Source organism: Aethalodelphis obliquidens, unplaced genomic scaffold (assembly GCF_003676395.1).
Source record: "Aethalodelphis obliquidens isolate GAN/ISIS:26980383/991018 unplaced genomic scaffold, ASM367639v1 scaffold18, whole genome shotgun sequence".
Lineage (NCBI taxonomy): Eukaryota > Metazoa > Chordata > Mammalia > Artiodactyla > Delphinidae > Aethalodelphis > Aethalodelphis obliquidens.
This window is the reverse complement of record NW_020837962.1, coordinates 22251775-22279014: the sequence shown is the minus strand read 5'-3', so window position 1 is coordinate 22279014 and position 27240 is coordinate 22251775. Positions and strand designations below refer to the sequence as shown.

The following is a 27240-nucleotide window of genomic DNA, read 5'->3' as shown; positions in this document are numbered from 1 at the left end:
TATTTACATTGTTTTTTACATTATCATCTATGGATGTAATGCTCATAGTGATTCCTGCTATTTTAAATAGGATGAGAAAAGCCAACCAAAAGTCAAGCTACTCTAGATCTACTATCTGGGGGGAAAAAAGTTGAGTCAGATTTTAAGTAAGAATATGGAAATGTATGTTCTCGACCCATTCAGAAAACTGAAGGAGATGGACTGTTTAGTCTCATGAAAACATCTCCTCAATATGGTATAACTGCAATTAATGAAAAGGAGACCAAGTGGTAGTCTCTGAGGACCAGAAGGCCCTCCATGATGTGTGTCACCATCCCTGTCATCCTTCCATACCAGGAGACCAGTATAGCTCCTCCCAGCCATAACTATGGAGTTTGGAGCCAGTAAATCCCAGCTCCAGGAGGCCCAGCTCAGACTCAGCTCATTGCTTGGAGCAAAGCATTTGGAGCTAGGATGGAGAATCAGCTACTCCCAGCAGCTGGGATTCTTGTCCTGACTCTCCCATTACTCCTTTTGTGACCTGGGCACCCATAAGCACTTCATTTGCAAAAGGAAGGGCTTTCACTAGGTGGTTCTGAAACTGCCTTCCAGCTCTAACATTTCTTAGCCTTTAGAAGCAGTGCCATGTTGCTGCTAAGAGCAAAGGCTCTGGAGGCAGGTCACTTGGGTTTGAGTCCCAGCTCCACCAAGTGTATGATCTTGTGTAAGATGTTTGACCTTGATATGGCTCAGTTTGCTCATCTAGAAATGGTGGGCTACCCCCTAGATGTGTTGAGAGGACTAAATGAGTAAATACATGTAAAGACTTAAACATTAGCCATAACTATTACTCTTATTCTAGATGCTTGAGGAATCTGATAGACCCTGGGCCTGGGATTTGCAATAAACTAGAAGAACAAGGCTATCTTAGGCAACCTCCCAAAACCGTAGAGAACAGGCCCTCCACCTGGGCTATTGTGGAAAATGCCAGACCTGTCTTTTTTTTTTTTTTTTTGTGGTACGCGGGCCTCTCACTGTTGTGGCCTCTCCCGTTGCGGGGCACAGGCTCCGGACGCGCAGGCTCAGCGGCAATGGCTCACAGGCCCAGCCACTCCGCGGTATGTGGGATCTTCCCGGACCGGGGCACGAACCCGTGTCCCCTGCATCGGCAGGCGGACTCTCAACCACTGCGCCACCAGGGAAGCCCCCTCTCTGCCCGTCTTTTCAATATGGCACCAAGGATCATCAGATTTCTCACCACGGCCCACTCTCCTTCCTCTCACACTCTGTCTCCTTTCCCTCTGCAACCTCAGTTACTCTTACTAATGCCTGTATGTTGATGTCTCCCCAAATCTTTCTCTCCAAGTTTTACCTTTCTTGTGAGTTTCACACTTGTTTCTGGGTTGTGCGCTGAGTGTCACAAGGCACTTCAAACTTAAAATTTTCAAAGGTGAGCTTTCTGATTGCACCTCTTTGCCTCCTCCCCCCAAATGTCCTTTTCCTCCTGTCTTCTTCAAATTCCTCCTCAAATTGCTGTCTGAATGTTCTGTCTAAACCACTTTCACCAATCCTTTGATTTGTCTTAAAAAAGGAGCAGACTTTGCATTTATCATTCTAAGTAAAGCAGCCATATGTGTAGCACTTACAGTAGTACATGAAGCCTAACTGAAACTGTGCGTTTGGCCATCCCTTTTCTGCAGCTTTCTGAAAGTATTTAAGTGCTTCTGCATAATTCTGCAAGATAATTACACTTTGTTACTCAAAGGTACATGCATAACTCCATGGTAACAATTGCCTTCCACTTTTTTTAAGAGCATAGTTAGTGCCCTATGTGATTTAGGCTAATTAAAGTAGTATCAGAAGTATTATACATTTTATTTCATTATTATATTAGATTCTATTAAGAAATAATTATCTTATTTTCATTGTAAATTATGTCTTTTCCTACATTGACAGTAGGTTTTGTTAGATATTGGGGGAAGGTCACTCAAAAGACAAAAGTTAAAGTAAGAAGATAAACTTCTCTATGAAAAAAAATCCTCACGGCTTAGATGATTTCTAAGGTTACTTAGAATCTGTGATTCTAAGATATAATTAGCGTTGTTACTCTTGTCACAAGCTTGTTCTATGTCTCTTTGGCAAATATTTCACTGAATTATTTTATTCTCTATTACTAGATATGATACCTTGGCAAACCAAGTAATAGAGACTAATTCCTTTAGATTAATCAGTGATCATGAATTTCATCCTAATAAATTGCTAGAAATGTTGAAAAAGATAAGAAAATTATTTAACTTACCACAGGAACTCCTTTCCCATAAAAGTAAAGAAGACCGAGCCCATGAAGACCAATGGCATTGCCCTGGAACAGGTTTAAAAATCCAAGTAAAGTCCCAGAAGAATTTACCATACGGAAAAGTATTGCAAAATCATTCACAATATTTGAAATGCAGCTGGTAGGAGATGAACTAAGGCAGGTGAATCAGGCAGTTGGTGTTATTCTGACCCTCTCTAGTTTCTCCTTTCACACATTCATAACCCACCTCTGACTAGAAAAGAGGGAGATGAAAGTCAAATCTTTCCTCCAGTCTTTCATTCAGCATTTATTTAGTGCTTGCTTTGTGTGTGACTCCGTAACAGGCATTGGGCAGAGGTAGGAGATGAAAGTCAAAAGATCAATAAACCATGATCCCTGCCTTATAGACTCCTGGGCTCTGAGCCACTAGGTAGGACCTCTTAGTCATGTCAAATGTGGTAAGTCCTATAGTAGAAACAGATAAAGAGTGTTGTGGGCACCTAGAAGAGGGAGGCTTAGGTGATGGTGGGTGAGACTAGGGACTGAGCAGATTGAGTTGTCGGAGGTGTTGACATTTGAGCTGGGTCTTAAACGATGTGTAGGAGTTTTTCAGAAGGGAGAAGTCTATCTAGACACTTGTTACCTGCTTTCGTCAAAGGAGGTTGACGTAAATGGCCAAATAATATTTGGAGACTCTATGAATTTCAATCTAGCTGTTATGGATGGTAAAGCACTGTTACTGCTTGTAAGGTTTATAGTATTTCCTCAGGGACTTAAGTTCTGTTAGAAAACTCTCCAAATTTCTCTTTACCACTTAAATGTATTTATTTGTAATTAGTTTTAATAATTTAATAATTGAAATGTAATTATTGCTGATGCAACCAGAATATTCCTCGGTGATACAGGAATAGCACATAACTAGAGAAGGCATAGTTCAACAACTATTTCAAGACTCCAGACTTTGAGCCTATGCATGTCAAAGGGCCAGCTATTGTAAGAATTCTTGAGGACGGTCCACCTGTATTTAAAACAGCTGGTATATGTCTACTATCCTCTTCCCTCTTCTCCCCTGACTACTACCTGTGGTTCCAGGAGTTTTAGGATAGACTGCTTTGGGGATAGTAAGGCCTGGTGTGATCCATGTGGTAAAGTCTAGTGAGTCTGTCTCCTTTTAACTATCTTCATTTAGATGTTGAGAAAAAATGGGAGGGAAGGGAAATGAGAGGAAGGAAAGAGGAAGGGAGAAGGAGGAGAAAGGTTAGAATACTAGGGACACATTTCTTTCTTTCTCTAAGAGAATCCTTGGGAAACCAGGGTCTCATTGGATGACTCACCAACTGTTTAAGGCCCAGAGTACCTGTTTAGAATGTTCAGCTCAGGAGTGGCCAACTCAGATACCTCCAGAGCCATGCAAGTAATGTAAGAAGTACATTAAGCCCGGTGATGGGGGAGTGGTGGAGACTGAGGCAAACCAGAGAGCACCTGCCCTGTCCAAAGGCAGCAGCACCTCCCCGGCTCTCTGCTGCAGCCAACTGTCATCATGTGGAAAGGCCGCCTCACGTGGACAGCTCTTCTCATTTTCCAAGAAAAGCCGAACATCCAGATTTTGATATGAAATTTCCTAATTTTTAAAACTCTTTCTGAGCCAAACAAAACATATGTGCAGGCACCAACCCCCCCACCCCATACATAACTTCTGCCTTAGGGCTCAATGCTCTAGCTCAGGTTAACTGACATGAACTTAGGGACCAGATGGTCATATTTGGCAAATATTTGATGAACCCCTACAAGGCACTAAGGCCATTGGCCTCCTCTAGGTGAAGAGACGTGGCCTTCAGACAGTAGGAGAGAAGGCACAGGGTAGAAGCAGTAAAGTGTCTAGCAGTACACAGAGTGAACACAGGGCAAGTTCAGAAGAGGGAAAAGATGTGTGCCAAGGGAGTAGGGGTGGCTTTGTGGAGGGAGAGAGGATCGAGCTCTGCTCTGGGGGATGGGTATTCAGAATGGGGGATTCTGGGAAGGGGGGAATGACATAAGTGTGACGATGGGGATGGGCCTGATGTGTTCAGAGGTGTGAGAGAGGAAACCAGAAGAATATGATCCAACTTGGGCCCAACACAGGCTAACTGTTCATGTTTCTGAGTAAGACACAAGAAGTCATAGAGTCTATAGCTTTGCATCCTGGTACTGATATGACTTAAAAACAAATTTAAAAAGCAACAGTTTAAAAAATAGTTGTAAAAGAAGAGTATGGGTGTGCAAGAGTGGGAGGCAGAAACTCTTTACTTTGATAGTGACCCCAAGTGAGGAATCTCATAAACTGTCCAGGAGATGGTGAAGGATTACATGGCTATGTCCACCTGATGCCATTCATAATAATGCCCATAAAGGAAGGTAGCTCAGGTTTAGAACACGAGTAGCTCAGATCACTACTGGTTACACAGCCCTTGAATAGCTTGGGGGAGCTGGGTTAATTTACACACTCAGCTCCCTGGCATCATTCCTTTGCGCTGACAAATCAGCATTATCTGCCCAGTCACATGAGATCTTCCTCTGTTACATTATACCACCTCTTTTTCAGTCTGCTCTCCTTGTCATCCTAATCTAATGGTACTCTGGATGCCTGTCTCGAGGAGCAACAATTTCATATAAATTACAAGGGAGAGGAGAGGAGCCGAATACCAGCCTTCTCAGTCATTTAAACCACAATAGCAGCAGCTCCGAGGTGCGAGTCATTTATAAATAGGCTCCTGAAGCAGCGTGTGGGCTTTTAAAAACCGAGAACAGTTGAAAATACTCTCCATTTGAGCACATCTCTCCTGCCTGTGTTGCTGTAAGACAGTGGAAGACAACAAAATGCTTCCCACTGTGCAGGATTAGAAAGTTTATCAAGGCTGTTCTCCAACGTTAGGTTGGTGAGTGTTGTCATGAGGACGTTCTTTATGCACTACAGGGGTTTAGGGGAGTCTGCTAAATTTCACCTGACAGATACCAGCCTCACTGATCTTAGGAACCAAGGCAAGAACTTCAGTGGCAGGAGCCACACTACACAATTTCTATATTTCCTCACAGATCCAATCCATTCTGCCTCGGATATGCTTTGAACTTCATTCTACCTTACTGGCCCCAGACTTCGAAAGATAATAGCTGACACACATACTTATTATGTGCCAGGCACTGCTTTAGGTACTTTACAATATGAGGCATATAACTATTAACTCATTAAATCCTGACAACAACAATATGAGGCAAATTTTCCTATGTTCTCATTTTATAGATAGGAAAATTGAGGCACAGAGAGTTTAAGTAACTTGTCCATGGTCACACAGCTAGTAAGTTGAAGGACTGGCATTCAAACCAGGGATTCTGTCTCCAGCGCCACGCTCTCAATCATATTGTCCTGGCTGCCCGACAAACTTCTGCCTGAGCCAGAGCCTTTGGGTAAGATCAAAGGAGAAAAAACTGGGCATTTCTTGGCTGTCTTTGTACTCAACTTACTGCAGTTACTGACTGAGTTTTCCCTTCCTCAGTCCTCATTTTTGTTTCCTGTTTCCTGAGCTAGATGGCCTCATCTACTGCATGGTGGAGGGGAAAGCTGAGCTTCTGTCTGGCCTCCAGCTAGGACAGCACAAGGCACTGCCATTTTCCATTTACCAAGAAGGTGAGACGTGTCCCTGCCTACCCCCAACCCCATATTTTATTGTCAACGATATTTTTCTTCCCCGGGACCCTAAACGCCTCCCAGGCCCATTAGTCTGGCATGGGGCTTTGGACTTAACTCTTCAACACCAGTCTGCATGTAATAAAAGGCAAGTGTTTTTTACAGAAATGGGCTGAATACATACCTTATTAGCTGCCATAGAAAAGTATTTGAAAGCGGTAGCATTATTTTGTGGTGCTGCAACATTCCCTTCTAAATACATCTACAAAAAAATAAAATAAAATAAACGAAAAGATGTAAAAACTAAGGAATTTGAGGGTGATGAAAATCTTTGAGAACTACATAGAGGTGATGGTTGCACAACATTGTGAATGTAGTAAAGGCCACTGAAGTGTACACTTTAAAATGGTTAATTTTATGTTATTTGAATTTCACCTCCATTTTTATAAAGGGAAAAACTAAGGATACAATCTATTACATACATTCTGGAGTGCACTTGCCCAAGGGCAAAAAAAAAAGGATCCTATCTGTGTTTTTTCATGTTTCCTTGCATCTAAATTTACTGTATGTAGCCCTCTGGAAGCAGGGCACTTGTCCCCATGGTTACTGATGCAGATTGGCTGCGGGGAGCCAAGGACAGCACACAGGGGTGTGAGTGGTCTTTGAAGGAGAGAAGAAGATGCCTCTCCAGAGGGACACTCCACAACAGCTCCTCCCATCAGTCAGGGAGGAGCTGGGTTTGGTCAGTCTGGAGCTGGTTCTCATTCCAGGGATGGAGGAAGGAGGTACCCTCGATGGGTCGAGGCCTGTCCCAATCTAGCCCAGATCTCCTGTTACCCGCCAAGGGCTCAACAGAGGGGCTCTGAGCTACACTCAGCTGGGAGCCCTGGGCCACATTCACTTTCAAGACGGCTTTTGGTGCCCTGGCTAAGGACCACTATTGTATGGGGCTTCTTCCCAAACTGTCACCTCAAGAATGCTACTCTCAGTTTGTAGCCGAATGCCCCGCTTAGCTGCTTCCATGAAAGAGGTGTGCAGCCCTGTCACCATACACTGGGTTCAATTAGCTGGTACTATTAGGTTTTAAGAAATGAAAAATATTGGTCAAGATGAAGCTTGTACCTTTCCTATAAATGCCATGGCATTTGCACTCCCAGCTTTTGCTGCCTTTAAGAAGTAGTATAATGCTTTCTGGAGAGAAAAGAAACAACATTATTGACAGTAATGAACATATCATACAAAATAGCTTTTGAACTAAATTTTATTTCATTAAACATGCATTAAAAACTATCTATGAAATGCCCACTTTGTTTAAAGCACTACTCCAAGTGCTATTTCAGTCACAAACTTGAAGAGTGGGAGATAAATATATATATTTCATATATATAATTTTAGAATGTTAGGGCTTGTTTCTCACATTTGGAAAGGCATGATAGGCATGTGGCTTTGTGGAGGACAGATAAATCCCAGCTGCAGAACTAAATACTCCATTATTTTAAAAAAGTACACTTGTATGTTGTCAGTATGTACTTATTGCATAAGACAGTTTGTGTAATTGGCAGAATTGGATATACAGCATCCTAATGTTTATGAGGCAGAGGGAGTAAGACTAGACACAGCTGGCTGCCTGCTGAGCCCAGGCCTTTCTGCAGAGGTGAACTTCAGACCAATTCTTTCTAAATCAAACTGAAGGGGGCCAGCAAAGCCTCTGATCCTCTCTGGGTCATAACGTTAAATGAAATGCTCAGTCTAGAACGCATGGGAGCTGACCTGTCTCCTGCTGCCTCATTCCTTAGGCCTCATCCTGACCTTCCATCAGTTCTCCTCAGAGACCACATGGAGAAATAAAAGAAATAAGCCCCAGGAATGAGAAATGAAGACACACTCTCCAAAGTGTCTTATTAGGACACAACTCTTCTCTCTTTAAAAAGCCTTGACTAGATTGATGTGCAAGGATCCACTCCTTCCCAAAGAGAAGAGAATGTTTAAGGAAGAAATGCAGGTCGTTCTTTTATACGTAAATTTGCTCTAGAAATATTGCCAACTTATTTGAGAACCACACACTTGTTACTAAAGTCGGTCTGCCTTGTGGACATAAAGTAAATACAAACGCTACCATCCTGGACCTCATCACATCATACATCCGTTCTCCCATCCACCTCTTCTATTCTTCACTTATCCTTTCAAGAACTTGGTTGAAACCTGCCATACATACGGTAGTATGGCAGGTATTATAGGTGATTCATAGATGAGTAAAAAACCCTATCCCTACATTTGCTCCCTAACAATACTGTTGAGAAAAAGGAGTAGATGTAAATAGCAGTAAGACAATAAGTGATAGGTGAGATAAAAGGAACACTGAAAAGAATTAGATGGGTTTAGAATAATAGAAATTGTATGCAGCTCTATGTTAAGTGTTTTACAAGCTTTTTCTCACTCAGTCTTCACAACAGCACCGTAAGGAAGCTATTATTAATATCTGCGCCTATTTAGTGACACTCAGAGTCATGCAGTTGGTACTGGCAACCCGCCAGCAGCCTGAATCCAATTCCCATGTCCTTGGCACTCTGCCTTCATGGTTTAAAGAAGGAGGGCTTAAATGATAAAGGTCATACAAAAGATAAAGGATTCACTGTGCAGAAGGCATCACAGGCTGAGGGAATAACATGAACAAAGAATGGAGATGGGAGTGTCCAAGGTGTGTCCAGGAAATAGTAGTTACTTTGGTACACCTGAAGTAGAACATCCAAAAGCTAGGACTAGCAAAAATGTGATGGGGCCGTATTATAAACAGTCTTGAATACCAGGCTAAGGACTTTCATTTTATTTGGTAAAAAATAGAAGCCATTGGAGATTTATGAGCATGAAGTAGTCTTGAAACAAATGCCGTCTAAAATGTCTGGAATCACGTAGGTGTCAATTGGATAGGAGAAAATTGTAGCAATGTATGATTTACCAATTACATATTGGTAAATAAATCAAAGGTATGACTAAACGTATGATTTACCAGTCACATTTATCAGAACACATCAGTATAAGAAATAATCGTATTTCTTATGAATATCTCTACTGAGCCAAGACCCGAATATATCCATCAGTAACTATAATTTGTGCAAGTCATAGTACAAATTTGCTCCAGGCTTTGGTTTATTCATTCATGTTCTCTTCCTCTGTGCTTTTGGGAACCCTGTCCTTCCCTATCATGGCATGCATCCATTGACCTGTCTGCTTAATTTTTTGTCTCCCCCAGTGTTGAATTCTCTGTATCTTAGCACAGTGTCTACTGTATGTTAGGCACTCAGAAAATATTTCTGGAATGAAAGAATAAATGACTGAATGAAAAGATAAATTTGTCAATCTCTAAAACAAGGGGACTGGATTTTAATTTTTATGGTCCCTTCCAGCTCTAGCATTATGATTCTATGAAATCATTTTCAAAGTCCAGTTTCAGAATTTGGGCTCAAATATTTGGCAATAGAGAGCTCTGGGGAAAAAGCTACATTCTGGGACTCTAGATTTGAACTGTTAAAAGAGAATCGTCTATTCCCTAGAAGCAAATAAGAATCCTGGAGTTTTCCCCATCCTTCAATATAATGATCTTGTAAAGACCAAAGGAATTGAGGCTCTCTCTCATTTCCCCTTCCTCTTTCCTGGCTTACTTGGCATCTCAGCTCTCTTTTCTTTATCTTTACGTTAACCTGCCTTTAATGCTATTGTTTCAATTGCATAAACATTTATTAAACACTATGTGAAAGAACCATGCAAGCTACTTTGATGGCTATGCATGGGCAAACCTGCGTTCTTGCTCTCAAAGGGTCAAGTATCCATCCATCCATCCATCCATCCATTCATCTATCCATCTGCTATGGTCTGCATATTTGTGTTCCCCCCAAATTCATATGTTGAAAACCTAATGCCCAAGGTAATTGTATTAGGAAGTGGGGTCTTTAAGAGGTGACTGGCAGAGCTCTCATGAATGGGATTATGCCCTTGAAAGAGGCCCCAGAGAGCTAGTCTGCCCCTTCTGTTATGTGAGGATACAAGGAGAAGTCTGCATTGCAAGAGGGCCCTCACCCAATCATGCTGGTACCCTGATGTCAGACTTCCAGCCTCCAAAACAGTGAGAAATAAACTTTCATTGTTTATAAGCCACCCAGTCTGTGGTATTTTCGTTGTAACAGCTCAAACAGACTAAGACACGATCCATCCATCCATCCATTCTTCAAATATTTACTGAGCACCCACCATCATATTTTACTGATTCTAAGATGTACAGCCCCCAACTCCTCTCCCATTTTAATCAGGACATTTCTTACTATCAATGGCATCATATAATTTATATTGGGAGTGTTTTCTCTTCCTCAGTAGAACATAATGTATCTTATAATTGATGGTGTCTTAGATAGGATGAAATATAATATGTCTCAGGCATTATGCTAAGTGAAGTTTCATTATTTGAATGCACATCTCTTTTTTAAAAAAAAATGGACATGATTTTTTTGTTGGTTCTAAGAAAGTCCCTAGTTTAATCAGTTTGTAACATTTCCTTTAGAATGAAATGCCAAGAAAATGTATTGTTCTAAAAACATTTGTGAAACTTCTTTTATCACAGGTTCTATAAGCCACTCTTAAAGGGGATAGTATTAGCTCTGTTCTTTTTAATAGGTGGCAGGGTGGACAAAGCTGTTGCCTTTACATACTTGATATTATTCTTCCACTAGGTTTAATTTAATTATGCATTATCCACTTTAATAATAGGCACCAAAACACCCAGCTTTCCTAATCCAATTAATTCTGAGCCTGTATATATTTAGAAATGCAAATGACGTTAAAATATATGTGTACAAATTCAAGACAATGTAATCAAGAATTGCATATACAATACTTTTCAATAATTAAGAATTTGGTAGTGGGGAGGGTAAGGTGAAAATGTTGCCTGTGGTGACAACTCATAAGAGAAATTAATTCAATCAAACAATGAGGAGGGGGAAAAGGCAAGCTAGTCATTTCCAGGTATTCTGATGTTTAATTTGCTGGGCAGTACTGGGCATCACTTATATTTATAAAGAGCCTTACACTACTAATTTTCTTTGGTGGACTAAAACATCAGCATACTGATTCAAGTGGTGGTTCTTAGGCTGGGGAAAATGTCTAATTCTTAGGATGCTGTCATTCATTCATTCACTCATTTACTCATTTATTCAGTAAATATTTACTAAGTACCTAATATGTACAAGGTACTAATCTGAGTACAAGACACACAGTAATGAGTAAGATAGATAAGAATTTACATTCCATCGTGGGGAGACAGCAAACAGGTCAAGATCAGTATAGTACAAGGAGTGAGAGGGGCCAGAGAAAAATAAACACAGCATGATAGGATAAGTGATAAAAAAGTAGGGTTGGGCTTCCCTGGTGGCACAGCGGTTGAGAGTCCGCCTGCTGATGCAGGGGACACGGGTTCGTGCCCCAGTCTGGGAAGATCCCACATGCCGCGGAGCGGCTAGGCCCGTGAGCCATGGCCACTGAGCCTGAGCATCCGGAGCCTGTGCTCCACAACGGGAGAGCCCACAACAGTGAGAGGCCCTCGTACCGCAAAAAAAAAAAAGTAGAGTTGATCAAGAAAGCCCTCTCTGAGGCAGTAAGACTTGAAGGATGAGAAGCTAGACATGGGAAGAGCTGCAGCAACAGCCTTTCAGAAATTGGCTTTATCCTTTTATCTTCTCTCTCCCCTCTGCATCTCCCATGCTCTTCCAAGTTGATTTTGATGCAGCTAAGCTGTGGCAAGTTGCAAAAACGGCCACAATACTTTGCAGTTCTGCCTATTAAAAGGAGAAATTCTTTTTCCTACTCCTTCAATGCTGGTAGGCCTCATAACTTACTTTGGCCAAAAGAATATGGCAGAAGTGATTTCGGCAGTTCCAACCCTAGGCCTCAAGAGACTTTTGCTATTGTATTTGTAGAACCTTTGACTGCCACGTGAAAAGCTTGGGCCAACTGGCTGGAGGATGAGAGCATGAAGAGAGACCCAGTCATCTCAGCTGTCACAGATGAGGCCATCATAAATGGGCCAGCCCTGGCCAAAACTCTAGCTAACTATACATGTGTAAGCCCAGCCAAGATTAGTTGAGCCTGGCCCAGACCGGAAGAATTACTCAGCTGAGCCCAGCCACAACTACTGACCTGCCAAAATCATGAATTAAATAAATGGTTGTTGTTTTAAGCCACCTAACTTTGGGAATGGCGTTTATGATGGTAGCCTAAGCTAACTGATATATAAGCCAATCAGTCTTGATACCTTGACTGGAGTCCTCCATGCAAGCTCAGATTTATTAGACTGAGGAAAGCAGGAAGGACCAGCTTGTGCTTGCCCAACTACTGGGATGGTTCTGGAATGAAACCAGCCTTTTTAGATGTCTAGATGGGAAGATTGGGGCCCAACATACCACCAGAGAATTTGGAGAAACCTGAGTGATTGTATCATTCCTTCTTCTTGCTTTACAAATGAGGAAACTAGATTTCAATGGCTGCAATTTTTTAATTTGTGTTTTGTTTTTGCCCAGGTCAAGAGTAAGCAAAGTTTAAAGAAAAGAGCACAGGCTTTGAATGTGGAAATCCTGAGTTCAAATTTTACTCCTTAACAATCTTACTACCTAACTGTGAGATTTGAAACAATTTACTTCATCTCTCCAGCCTCAGCTTCTCATCTGTAAAACAGAGATAATGAATGTGAATGAGCCCACAGTAGAGCCTGACTGGGCTCCTGGGTGATACCCAAATGCCTAGCTGTTGCCACTACAGCACCAGACTCTTCTATTGCCAGCCTTGGGATTGCACCTCATTCTCACCTAGAGGCAGCTACAGCTCCCATCTGGTGTTCATGGTGGCTAGAGCTGACTGCAAATATTGGGTTGGCCGTAAAATTAGTTCGGGTTTTTCCATACCATCATACAGAAAAACCCGAATGAACTTTTTGGCCAGCCCAATGCTTAGCTTTGTGGGATCTTATGTACTCTGCAAAGCTTAGTGGGCATTCTGTACAGGCATGGTTTGGGCACCTTCACAATCAAATTTTGTCTTTATGGAAAATGGGGAATTCTCAGTTATGCATCTTGTAGTTAACAGGAGAAACTCATTGCAGGCTGAAATCTGATGTTGGAATCGTGTGAATCCAGAACTTCTCATCTAAGAAGATAAAACCTTAGTTATTGTGAAGATTTAAAAAAATCTGAAGACCTTCAGTTGAGCTGTCTTGTAATGCATATGCTTATTTCAATTGCTACCTATTTTATCACATCTTATAAAATTAACTTTGACATTTACCTAATGAGTATAGTACCTCATATAAAACACAAACTATAGTACCAAAGGTTCATTCATAAAATAAAATATAAAGTGAAACAGAAAGTAATAACAGATCAGTCTTTTATGTAACTGCCACACAAATTAGTTATTTCTATTGCTTAGCCATTGGGACTACGTTGAAATAGAGTGTGTGTTCCTTTGAGACAGTGAGCACATGGCTTGTATAAAATGACAAGGGCTGCAAAATCATCTTTTAAAAGAATCCCAGTTAGTTCCCAGATCTGTGGGGATCTAAGGCCTTGAAACCACAATCAGGATTACGACAAGATCTCATCCAACGTCTTTGGCATCTTACTGAGGAGGATCCTGTGTAGGTCAAGTTTATTTGCTTTTTTCTCCACCATAAATGTGAATTGTTAATTAATCTTCTAACCTCACTGGGATCAGGTAAGATTAAGCAAAGTGATTGAAAGGAGCTTTGCAAATGTATAAAGATGATTAATAATATACCTAATTATATTGGAAGCAGTCTGTCCTCTAATCTAGCCAAGTGGGGTTGAGGCGTTAACTCCCAGGTAGACTTTCCACAGCTGGCCTTTGGGAATGGGTGTATCCTCCTCACCTAACCCCAGTTCAACAGTGAGATTGGGTGGGAAGAGAGAGGGTTCAGTGGGACCATGGAAACTCCCCAGCCCCAGCTACTCCTTCACAGGCCTCTACCCGCTTTGTACTTGGAGGCAGGTAGGAAAAGTGCTTTCTCTAGTGAATTTTGTTCTTCCTCAAAGACTGGGAAGCAGATCTGACCAAGGAAGCAGCAGTGGGCTTTCCCCAGCAACTCTTCCACCCACCCTCTCACCTTTCATGGCCCCGCCAACCTCTCTCACCATTATCCTTCCCACCCCACATGACTGAAGCTTGAGATTGACTTACATAGTAATCCTGATCTAGACCCTTCCTCCCAGTTAGATGTAACTGTCCAAGAGATACCTAGAAATGATGAGTTTTGACAATTATTTTAGTAGTAGTATTCATTTCAATAAAGAAAAGAAAAAAATTACTTGATGATTTTAATGCAGTATATTGATCCAGTTTGCTACAATTGGCATGTCTTTAAAAAGAAGCAGAAAACCGTTCCCAATTCCATGTTTTATTGGGTTGATGTTGGTCATATGGCTTCCTCAAGGCCAGAAAGCTGGCCTGGTGATGTACAGCAACACCCGGGCACGCAAACCTAGTGGCTTTAACTCTTGGTTCTCAAAGGTCACACAAATGCTGTCCTATTTCCATTCCCATTGCCAAGGACAGGGTATTTCTGGATCCTGGTAAGAGTTCATTCATATTAAAACCAACATTGGATGGTACTTTTTTTCTATAATTACAATCTAGTTTTTTTTTTTTGTAATAATTTTTTTAGGAGTAAATGCAAAAAACAATGCCATTACTATTGCAACTGGTTCTCCCATAGGCTATAAGGAACTGAAAGATACAGACAAAAAAGTAGAACAAAGAGGGGGTTCTCTTCCCTTTCCCATTCAGGATGGAGCATTGTTAACCCTTCTAGGACTCAGAGAGAACTAAGCCCTTTGTAATTTGCATGTTCTAAAAATTCAAGCTCATCTGTATACATTACTTGTATCTGAACATCTCCTCTTTCAGCCAAAAATTTATAGTATTGGTATATGTCCCAGTCCAAAATCTCACTGTTAGAACTCAGATTTTCAGGTCTTTCAGTTAGTCTCACTTTTTCCACTGGAACACCTGCACTTTTTTCCAATTTGTCAGCAACTGTGAATAGAAACAAGCCAGAGAGTAGCCAGAATACACAGACTGTAAGAGACAGCAGTCAGCTTACAGAAAAAAACTATTAGGCCTATTCTCTTTAAATTGTGCAGAGAACTGGTCTACTAACAGAAAAGAAATATCCTTAGGAGATAGAATTTTGCTTATTTGGTTCTCAGAAAAGTACAAGACACTACTTATTTTTTGCAGCCTATACAAATATTGTATCAATATATGTAAGACCCTAGCCAAGCAGGCTCAGGAAAGAAGACAGATTTCAGAAGAAGGCAACCAACTCCTTCTATCACTGACTTTTACTGGGTATATTGAAACTACAATACAAGAGTAAGAACCGCTTCTTAATTATTTCCTATGGATAGTCTGAAAATAAATTTCAAATATGGTTGAGTAAACCTAACAAAATACACAATTTGAAATATATCTGGTAATTCCAGTTTCATTAAGCATACAAAAACATCTTGATACATATAACATCGTTAATTCAAAAGTAATTTTTTTCTTTCTTTTCTCAGATCCTAATAATGTCAAAGATGTAAATTCAGATGTTATTCTGATCATAGAAATTAACCATGGACTTTACCCTATTCACTTCTTGGAAGGTTTTTATTTAAAACTCTGTTATGTAGTCTGGTTCAGTGATGTTGCATGAGGAAATATTACGTGCAACTTTGAAAATGATTCTAGGAATATATATTAACCTTGTGCTCTGTTTTTTGTAGACAAAGGATAGGGTAATAGAATAATGGTTACTTGAATTGTTCTCAAGTGCAACAATAGAGATTGCCAAGGTATGTACCTTACATCCATTTCTTCAGGAATTTTTAACAGGTCATCCCATATTCTTCATGTTAGAATTACAGAAACTGCTTAATATTTATTCATGTTATATTTAAATTCTCAGTTTAAGGAAAGAAGATCACAAGATCAAGTAAAATAGAATTGTTTGGAGACATGAACTAACAAAAATAAAAGATGAGTACAATCATTTAAAACTTTTGGAAAAGTAACTATTAAGAAATCAGAAACTCTACATTGTATTAAAAGAATTGTATTATAACCAATGTTAAAGCACAGTCTTTAAATACTTTCATAAATATTTCAACTAGTATTGATTTGTTTTTTTAATTGCTTGGCAAATCTCTTTATCTTAAAATAAATTATGTGGATTACTCACTATAATCTGCCACTTTCTTGTAATGACTTAGGGCAACTTCGCAATTCTGTAGAACACTGATTCCTGACAAATATCTGTACCCCTAAAACACATATAAATTCTTAATATTTTGACAATGTTATATTTATACCACACCTATTTGGGCCCAAGAATATTTAATTACAAACCAAAATCATCTGGGATATCATGCTTCCTCCAGCACTTCCAAAGGTGTAATATATCAGTGCCTAAAGTTTAAAAAAAAGGTTATTCGACATTTAAATTTGGAACTCAAACCCAATCATTGCCTTTTTATTCCTAACCTTGAACTACTCCAAAATAAATTACAAATTTCATTCTCTTTCTCTGTAAAGATGGCTGCCATTCACTGGGGGCTTATTGAGCTCTGGAGTCTGTGAAAAGGGGATTGTACATGATATTTCATTTAAATATCACAAAACGCCTATGGAGTAGATATTATCTGAAACTTGATAATATGGAACATTAAGAAACAAATGGCATTAGGACCCTAAACTTCTCTAACTATTGAGCTGTGCTCTTAACCACCACACTAGAGTGAGCCCTTCACTTAAAGAGTAGACTCTCTATTCAGTGTCCCTTTAAAAAATCATTTTTGTTCCAGAAAAAAATAGAATGACCTTACCTTAGCTTGATTGTATTCCATTCCTATTCCACAAGAAGACAAAAATCCTAATGCCTAAAGCCCAAAAGAAAAAGAAAAACTCAACAAATCCATTTATTTTACAGCTATTCTTACCTACATCAGTAAGGGGTATTTTAAATATCTGCTCTATAATTATTTATATTGTTAACTTATTTCTTATACCATAGCAAATTGCCTTATTACACTTTTGCTAAGGCAACAAGAAAAATTTGGAAAAGGTTATAATAGTGGAAGTTTTGTATAATATATGTGAAAATAAGCTAACACTTACTGAATTTTAGAATAATTATAGTAATAAAATAGTATAAACCAATGCTCTCTATGTGTTTACCTTTCTTGGCAATGAAAAGACTTTTTTCTCCAATACTTTTAAATTTTAATTTGAATACTTTTTTACATATTTTAAAAATAAAATGTGATAGATATAAAAAGTTCAAACAGGAAGAATTATATTGAATAAAAAGTGAAAGTCTGAACACAGAGCAAGATGGTGGAATAGGAAGCCCCGAGCCTTGTTTCTCCAATGTATCCAAAATACACAGTCCAAAAAGCCTTTATGAGAACTTCAGAAGCCAGTCAAGAAATCGTAGTTACCCAGTCAAGCTCACAGCAAAGAACAGCCAATTAAAATAGGTTAGAAAAGCCATTAGTTAATCTGCAATCTTATTGCAGGTTTTTAAGGTTATTTAATCTGCAATCACTCCTCCCCCAGGCCAGCACAGCTTGGTGTGATCAGCAGAAAAAGTCCAATTTGGAGCTTCTCCCTTGGGAGGGAAAGAGGAGAGTGGAACTTAGGTCCAGTATTCCAGCTTTTGGTGGGATTGCCTGAGGTACTGATTTCTGTCTTGCCTGATACAGGGTGCTAATGGGGAACCAGCATACTTTCGATTCCCCAGGGGGCTTCTGAGAACAAAAGAGCTCATGGGATTGTTGCAGCATCAGAGAATTTATAGCATACTGCAGATGGCAGCCAGCACAACTCTGCACAATCAGGAGAAACAGCCCACCTCATGGCTTCTCCCTTGGGAAGGAAAGAGAAAAACAGAGTGGGAATTCTGACTTTTGAAGAGGGGCTGATGGAAGATTTGGCTTTCATCTCATCTGATTTGGAGCACTGACAGAAATGGAATGCTTTAGATGCTGGGGGCCTCTAAGCAAAAAAGAGAGCTTGGAGGCTTGTTGCAACACTAGAGAACCTGCAGTACCACAGAAGGCAGTACCACCAGAGACAGCAAGTTATTACAACCTCCTGAAAAAGAAACCTCTGTAATTGGGAAATTACAAACACAAATCCAGAGAAGACACATTCCCAGAAAATATTTGAGAGACCCCCAGAATCTCTAGCTGTGTTTATTGGTGAAGGTCTTCCTCTGTATAAATCTAGTCCATAAAGACTGGGAAAGGTGGCCGTTTCCCCAAATGCATAAATCACAGCAAAAAATAACAAGGCAGATAAAGAAACAGGGAAATATGGCCCAACCAAAGGAATAAAATAAATCTTTAAAAATTACCCTAAAGAAATGGAGATTTACAAATTACCAGACAAATAATTCAAAACAATCATCTTAAGCTCAAAATGCTACAAGAAAACACATATAAACAACTAAATGAAATCAGCAAAATGATGCATGAACAAAATGAGAAAATCAACAAAGAGATAGAAACTATTAAAAAAATCTTACAGAAATTCTAGAGCTGAATACAATAATAGAATTGAAAATTTCACTAGAGACGTTCAACAACAGATTTAATCAAGCAGAAGAATCAGTGAACTTGAACACAAGTCATTTGAAATGATTGAGTTGGAGGAACATAAAAAAAAAGGAATTTAAAAAAGTGAAGAAAGCCTAAGGGACTTGAGGGACACAAAAAAACTGAACATTATACACATTATGGGAGCCACAGAAGACTGAGATAAAAAGGGGCAGAGAGCTTATTTTAATAAAATTTGGATGAAAACTTCCCAAACCTGAGAAAGGAAATAGGTATCTAAATTTAAGTTCAAAGAACTCCAAGTAGGGAGTCCACTCAAAGAGGCCAACACAAAGACACATTATAATCAAAACAAAGACATAGAGCACCAGATACACCAAGAGAAAGGAGACTTGTCATGTACAAGGAAGTTTCCATAAGATTATGAGCAGATATCTCAGCAGAAACATTACAGGCCAGAAGAGAGTGAAATGATATATTCAAAATGCTGAAAGAAAAAAGCTGTCAACCAAGAATACTGTATCTGGACAACCTAACCTTCAAAAATGAAGACAAAATATAGAACTTCCCAGATAAGCAAAAGATGAGGGAGTTCATCAACACTAGAGCTGCTTTACAAGAATTGCTAAAGGGAATCCAAGTTGAAATGAAAGGATGTTAGCCCGCAACACAAAAGCATACAAAAATATAAAGCTCTCTGGTAATAATAAATACATAGACAAACAAAGAATCATGTAATACCGTAATGGTGGTGGATAAGTCACTTTTAATTCTGGTAGAGAATTTAAAAGATAAAAGCATAAAAGATAACTGTAACTAAAAAACTATGTTAATTAATAACAAAATATAAAAAGAAGTGATTTGTGTCACTAATAACATAAAGTGGGAGGAGGGCAGAGTCTATGTGATTGAAGTTAAGTTGATATCAATTTATAATAGATTGTCATAACTATAAGACGTTTTATGTAATCTCCAGGGTAACTACAAGGAAAATACCTACAGAAGATGCACACAGAAAATGAGAAGGGAATCAAAGCATGCCATTACAAAAAAATAAATGAAAGACAAAGGAAGTCATCAAGAGAGGAAAAGAAGGACAAAATAACTATAAAACAAACAGAAAACAATGAACAAAATGGCAATAATGAGTCTTTCTCTTTAATTAATTACTCTCAATTTTTATATGGATTAAACTCCCCCAATTAAAAGACATAGAAGGCTCAATGGAAAAAAAACAAGATCCAACTTTATGCTGTCTACAGAAGACTTACCTTAGATATAAAAACAAACATAGGCTGAAAGTGAAAAAAATGGAAAAAGATATTCTATGCAAGCTGTAACCAAAAGAGAGGGATGATCACACTTAGAAAAAATAGACTTTAAATCAAAAACTGTCACAAGAGGCAAAGGGCATTATATAATGATAAAAGGGTCAATTCACCAGGAAGATATAACCATTATAAATGTATATGCACCTAACAGCAAAGCACCCAAATATATGAAGCAAACAATGACAGAATTGAAAGGAGAAATAGTGATAAAATAACAGTAGGAGATTTTAATTCCCCACTTTCAATAATGGATAGAACAACGAGACAGAAGATTAATAAAGAAACAGAGGAGTTGACCAACACCAAGGACTAATTAGACCTAATGGACATATAGCAAACACTCTACTCAACTACAGCTGAATGCATATTCTTCTGAAGATCACATAGAACATTCTCCAGGATAGATCATATGTTAGGCCACAAGACAAATATTAACAAATTTAAAAAGATTAAAATCATACCAAGTAACTTTTCTGACCACAGTGGAATGAAACTAGAAATCAATAGCAAAAAGAAAACTGGAAAATTCACAAATATGCACAAATTAAGCAACACACTCTTGAATAACAAATGGGTCAAAGAAAAATCACAGGAAAAATTAGAAAATATCTTGAGACAAATGAAAACTAAAAACACCATACCAAACTTAGGCAATGCAGCAAAAGCAGTACTAAGAGGAAGTTTATAGAGATAAAAATCTACTTTAAAAAGCTCTCAAATTAACAACCTAACTTTATACCTCAAGCAACTAAAGAAAACAGAACAAATGAAGCCCAAAGTTAGTAGAAGGAGGGAAATAATAAAGAATAAAGGAAAAATAAACAAAAAAGAGAATAGAAAAACTGTAGAAAAATCAATGAAACTAAGAGCTAGTTTTTCAAAAGATCAGCAAAATTGACAAATGCTTAGACTAAGAAAAAAAGACCCAAAACACAAAAATCAGAAATAACAGAGGGGACATTACAACTGATGCCACAGAAATGAAAAAGATAATAAGAGAGTAGTATGAAAGAATATACACCCCAAAATTGGATTATCTATAAGAAATGGATATATTTCTAGAAACACACAACTTATGAAGACTGAATCATGAAGAAATAAAAATCTAAACAGATCTATAACTAGTAAGGAGGTTAAATCAGTAATCAAAAACCTCCTACAAAGAACAGCCCAGGATCTGATGGCTTCACTGGAGAATTTTATCAAGCATTTAAAGAATAACACCAATCCTTCTCAAATTCTTCCCAAAAACCAAAGAGTAGAGAATACTTTCAAACTCATTTTATAAGGCCACCACTACACTGATAATAAAGCCAGACAAGTATGCTACAAGAAAAGAAAACAACAGACCAAGATCCCTGATGTATATTGATGAAAAGAAAACCTTAACAAAGTACTAGCAAACAGAATTCAACAACACATTAAATGGATTGTACACCATGATCAAATGGGATTTATTCCTAGAATGCAAAGACAGTTCAGCATATAAAATAGATCAAAATATATACTGTTGGCCCACTGTATCTGGAGGGTTCTGCATCAACACACTCAAGCAACCACAGAACAAAAATATTTTTAAAATTCCAAAAAGTAAAACTTAAATTTACTGTGCACTGGAAACTATTCACATAACATTTACATGGTAAGTAATCTAGAGATGATTTAAAGTATACAGGGGGATGTGTGTAGGTTATATGCAAATACTACATCATTCTATCAGGTGAGCCAAAGGTTAGTTCGGTTTTTTCATAAGATGGCTCTAGTAGCACTTAGTTGTCTTTAACTTTATTCCAAACAATTTTGTTAGATTGTATGTGACAGCTGTCATATCAGTGTGCATTTAAAAAAAGACAACAGGGCTTCCCTGGAGGCGCAGTGGTAGAGAGTCTGCCTGCCGATGCAGGGGACATGGGTTCGTGGCCTGGTCCGGGAAGATCCCACATGCCGCGGAGCGGCTAGGCCCATGAGCCATGGCCGCTGAGCCTGCGTGTCCGGAGCCTGTGCTCTGCAACGGGAGAGGCCACAACAGTGAGAGGCCCGCGTACCGCAAAAAATAAATAAATATAAATAAATAAATAAATAAAAAATAAAAAAAGACAACAAAACTGGTGAATTTTTGTATAGCCATTTTAATATTGAAGATGAAAGAAATAAAGCAACATTTTCAGCATTTTATGCTGTATTATTTCAAGAAAGGTAAAAATGCAACTGAAATGCACAAAAAGATTTGTGCACTGTATAGAGAAAGTGTTGTGACTGATTGAATATGTCAAAAGTGGTTTGCGAAGTTTCGTGCTGGAGATTTCTCACTGGATGAGGCTCCATGGTTGGGTAGGTCAGTTGAAGAGGATAGCGATCAAATCAAAGCAATAATTGAGAACAATCAATGTTACACCACGCAGGAGAGAGCTGACATACTCAAAATATACAAATCAAGTGCTGAAAATCATTTGCACCAGCTTGGTTATGTTCATTGCTTTAATGTTTGAGTTCCACATAATTTAAGCGAAAAAAACATTCTTGACCATGGTTCTGCATGTGATTCTCCACTGAAACATAATGAAAACGTTCCATTTTTAAAACAAATTGTGATGGACGATGAAAAGTGGATACTGTACAATAATGTGGAAGGGAAGAGATCGTGGGACAGCGAAATGAACCACCACCAGCCACACCAAAGGCCGATCTTCATCCAAAGAAGGTGATGTTGTGTATATTGTGGGATTGGAAGGGAGTCCTCTATTATGAGCTCCTTTCAGAAAACCAAACAATTAATTCCAACAAGTACTGCTACCAATGAGACCAACGGAAAACAGCACTCAATGAAAAGCGTCCAGAATTATTCAACAGAAAACACATAATCTTCCATCAGGATAATGCAAGACTGCCTGTTTCTTTGATGACCAGGCAAAAACTGTTACAGCTTGGCTGGGAAGTTCTGATTCATCTGCAGTATTCACCAAACACTGCACCTTCGGATCTCCATTTATTTTGGTCTTTACAAAATTCTCTTAATGGAAAAAACTTCAATTCCCTAGAAGACTGTAAAAGGCACCTGGAACAGTTCTTTGCTCAAAAAGATAAAAAGTTTTGGGGCCCACTCTCCCAGCCCCTGACTTTCTCCCTTTCCCTCTCTGTCCTTCTCTCCCCCTTTTCCTCTCTTCCATTCTATGGAAGAAGCTTTGTTATGAGCAGCCCTAATAAGAGCTCCACATGGTAAGGAAATGAAGCCTCCTGCCAATGACCAGAGGATAGGATTCTGCCAGCAGCCTTCATTTGGGCTGCAACTCTTCCCAGAGTCTCCATCCTACTGGCCTACTATATCAGATTTTGTATTCACCAAGCCTCCACAATCATAGTCTTGGTGCTCCAGCCGGGTGTCAGGCCTGAGCCTCTGAGGTTGGAGAGCCGAGTTCCACCAGAGACCTCCCAGCCCCAAGTAATATCAAACCGTGAAAGCTCTCTCAGAGATCTCCAACTCAATACTAAGACACAGCTCCAATCAATGGCCAGAAAGCTACAGTGCTGGACAGCCCATGCCAGCACAACCTTACCCATTAGCAGAGAGGCTGCTGAAAATCATAAAAATTTCACAGACACCGCAAAACACACCACCGGATGCAGTCCTGCCCACCAGAAAGACAAGATCCATCCTCATCCTCTAGAACACAGGCACCAGTCCCCTCCACCAGGAAGGCTACACAACCCACTGAACTAACCTTACCCACTGGGGACAGACACAAAAAAAACGGGAACTATGAGCCTGCAGCCTGAAGAAAGGAGACCCCAAACACAGTAAGTTAAGCAAAATGAGAAGAGAGAGAAATACACAGCAGATGAAGGAGCAAGGTAAAAACCCACCAGACCAAACAAATGAAGACGAAATAGGCAGTCTAACTGAAAAATAATTCAGAGTAATGATCTAAAGATGATAAAAAATCTTGGAAATAGAATGGAGAAAATCCAAGAAACATTTAACAAGGACATAGAAGAACTAAACAGCAAACAAACAATGATGAACAACACAATAAATGAAACTAGAAATTCTCTAGAAGGAATCAATAGCAGAATAACTGATGCAGAAGAACGGATAAGTGACCTGTAAGATAAAAAACTGGAAATAACTACCACAGAGCAGAATAAAGCAAAAAGAATGAAAAGAATTGAGGACAGTCTCAGAGACCTCTGGGACAACATTAAATGCACCAACATTCGAATTATAGGGGTCCCAGAAGAAGAAGACAAAAAGAAAGGGACTGAGAAAATATTTGAAGGGAATATAGTTGAAAACTTCCCTAATATGGAAAAGGAAACAATCAAGTCCAGGAAGCACAGAGAGTCCCATACAGGATAAATCCAAGGAGAAACATGCCAAGACACATATGAATCAAACTAACAAAAATTAAATACAAAGCAAAAATATTAAAAGCAGCAAGGGAAAAGCAACAAATAACATACAAGGGAATCCCCATAAGGTTAACAGCAGATCTTTCAGCAGAAACTCTGCAAGCCAGAAGGGAGTGGCAGGACATATTTAAAGTGATGAAAGGGAAAATCCTACAACCAAGATTACTCTACCCAGCAAGGATCTCATTCAGATTTGATGGAGAAATTAAAACCTTTACAGACAAGCAAAAGCTAAGAGAATTCAGCACCACCAAACCAGCTTTACAACAAATGCTAAAGGAACTTCTCTAGGCAGGAAACACAAGAGAAGGAAAAGACCTACAATAATAAACCCCAAACAATTAAGAAAATGGTAATAGGAACATACATATCAATAATTACCTTAAATGTAAATGGATTAAATGCTCCAACCAAAAGACATAGACTGGCTGAGTGGATACAAAAACAAGACCTGTATATATGCTGTCTACAAGAGACCCATTTCAGACCTAGGGACACATACAGACTGAAAGTGAGGGGTTAGAAAAAGATATTGAATGCAAATGGAAATCAAAAGAAAGCTGGAGTAGCAATTCTCATATCAGGCAAAATAGACTTTAAAATAAAGACTATTAGAAGAGACAAAGAAGGACACTACATAATGATCAAGGGATCAGTCCAAGAAGAAGATATAACAATTGTAAATATTTATGCACCCAACATAGGAACACCTCAATACATAAGGCAAATGCTAACAGCCATAAAAGGGGAAATCGACAGTAACACAATCATAGTAGGGGACTTTAACACCCCACTTTCACCAATGGACAGATCATTCAAAATGAAAATAAATAAGGAAACACAAGCTTTAGCTGATACATTAAACAAGGTGGACTTAATTGATATTAATAGGACATTCCATCTCAAAACAACAGAATACACTTTCTTCTCAAGTGCTCATGGAACATTCTCCAGGATAGACCATATCTTGGGTCACAAATCAAGCCTTGGTAAATTTGAAATCATATCAAGTATCTTTTCCAACCACAACGCTATAAGACTAGATATCAATTACAGGAAAATATGTGTTAAAAATACAAATACATGGAGGCCTAACAATACACTACTAAATAACCAAGAGACCACTGAAGAAATCAAATAGGAAATCAAAAAATACCTAGAAACAAATGACAATGAAATCACGACCACCCAGAACATATGGGATGCAGCAAAAGCAGGTTTAAGAGGGAAGTTTATGGCAATACAATCCTACCTTAAGAAACAAGAAACATCTCAAATAAACAACCTAACCTTACACCTAAAGCAATTAGAGAAAGAAAACCCCAAAGTTAGCAGAAGGAAAGAAATCATAAAGATCAGATCAGAAATAAGTGAAAAAGAAATGAAGGAAACAGTACCTAAGATCAATAAAACTAAAAGCTGGGTCTTTGAGAAGATAAACAAAATTGATAAACCACTAGCCAGACTCATCAAGGAAAAAAAAGGGAGAAGACTCAAGTCAACAGAATTAGAAATGAAAAAGGAGAAGTAACAACTGACACTGCAGAAATACAAAGGATCATGAGAGATTACTACAGGCAACTATATGCCAATAAAAGGGACAACCTGGAAGGAATGGACAAACACTTAGAAAAGCATAACCTTCCAAAACTGAAACAGGAAGAAATAGAAAATATAAACAGACCAAATACAAGCACTGAAATTGAAACTGTGATTAAAAATTTTCCAACAAACAAAAGCCCAGGACCAGAGGGCTTCACAGGCAAATTCTATCAAACATTTAGGGAAAAGGTAACACCTATCCTTCTCAAACTCTTCCAAAATATAGCAGAGGGAGGAACACTTCCAAACTCATTCTACAAGGCCACCATCACCCTAATACCAAAACCAGACAAAGATGTCCCAAAAAAGAAAACTACAGACCAATATCACTGATGAACATAGATTCAAAATTCCTCAACAAAAAACTAGCAAACAGAATCCAACAGCACATTAGAAGGATCATACACCATGTTCAAGTGAGGATATCCCAAGAATGCAAGGATTCTTCAATATACACAAAACAATCAATGTGATAAAGCATATTAACAAATTGAAGGAGAAAAACCATTTGATCATCTCAATAGATGCAGAAAAAGCTGTTGACAAATTCAACACCCATTTATGATAAATACCCTCCAGAAAGTAGGCATAGAGGGAACTTACCTCAACATAATAAAAGCCATATATGACAAACCCACAGCCAACATTTTTCTCAATGGTGAAAAACTGAAACCATTTCCACTAATATCAGGAACAAGACAAGGATGTCCACTCTCACCACTATTATTCAACATAGTTTTGGAAGTTTTAGCCACAGCACTCAGAGAAGAAAAAGAAATAACAGGAATCCAAATTAGAAAAAAAGAAGTAAAACTGTCACTGTTTGCAGATGACATGATACTATACATAGAGAATCCCAAAGATGCTACCAGAAAGCTACTAGAGCTAATCAATGAATATGTAAAGTAGCAGGACACAAAGCTAATGCACAGAAATCTCTTGCATTCCTATACACTAATGATGAAAAATCTGAAAGAGAAATTAAAGAAATACTCCCATTTACCACTGCAACAAAAATAATAAAATACCTAGGAATAAACCTACATAAGGGGAGAAAAGACCTGTATGCAGAAAGCTGTAAGACACTGATGAGAGAAATTAAAGATGATACAAACAGACAGAGAGATAAACCATGTTCTTGGATTGGAAGAATCAACATTGTGAAAATGACTATACATCCCAAAGCAATCCCTACCAAACTACCAATGGCATTTTTCATTGAACTAGAACAAAAAATTTCACAAATTGTATGGAAACACAAAAGACCCCGAATAGCCAAAGCAATCCTTTTTTTTTTTTTTTTTTTTT

General features: G+C 38.7%; 1 protein-coding gene across 3 annotated transcripts in view; it reads right to left on the bottom strand.

The window, feature by feature from the left end:
- Positions 1-27240, bottom strand: part of SEL1L2 (SEL1L2 adaptor subunit of SYVN1 ubiquitin ligase) — a 99298-nt gene that overhangs the window by 13760 nt on the left and 58298 nt on the right. For 2 of the 3 annotated variants that reach the window (XM_027118337.1, XM_027118338.1), the window contains exons 6-14: positions 16859-16912; positions 16383-16442; positions 16216-16297; positions 14872-15026; positions 14172-14228; positions 7059-7127; positions 6121-6198; positions 2279-2341; positions 1626-1713 (exon numbers count right to left, since the gene is read on the bottom strand). In XM_027118337.1, the coding sequence (XP_026974138.1) occupies positions 1626-1713; positions 2279-2341; positions 6121-6198; positions 7059-7127; positions 14172-14228; positions 14872-15026; positions 16216-16297; positions 16383-16442; positions 16859-16912 (706 nt within the window). The remainder of the gene's footprint in view (positions 1-1625; positions 1714-2278; positions 2342-6120; positions 6199-7058; positions 7128-14171; positions 14229-14871; positions 15027-16215; positions 16298-16382; positions 16443-16858; positions 16913-27240) is intronic. The other variant, XM_027118339.1, reaches the window with a different exon arrangement.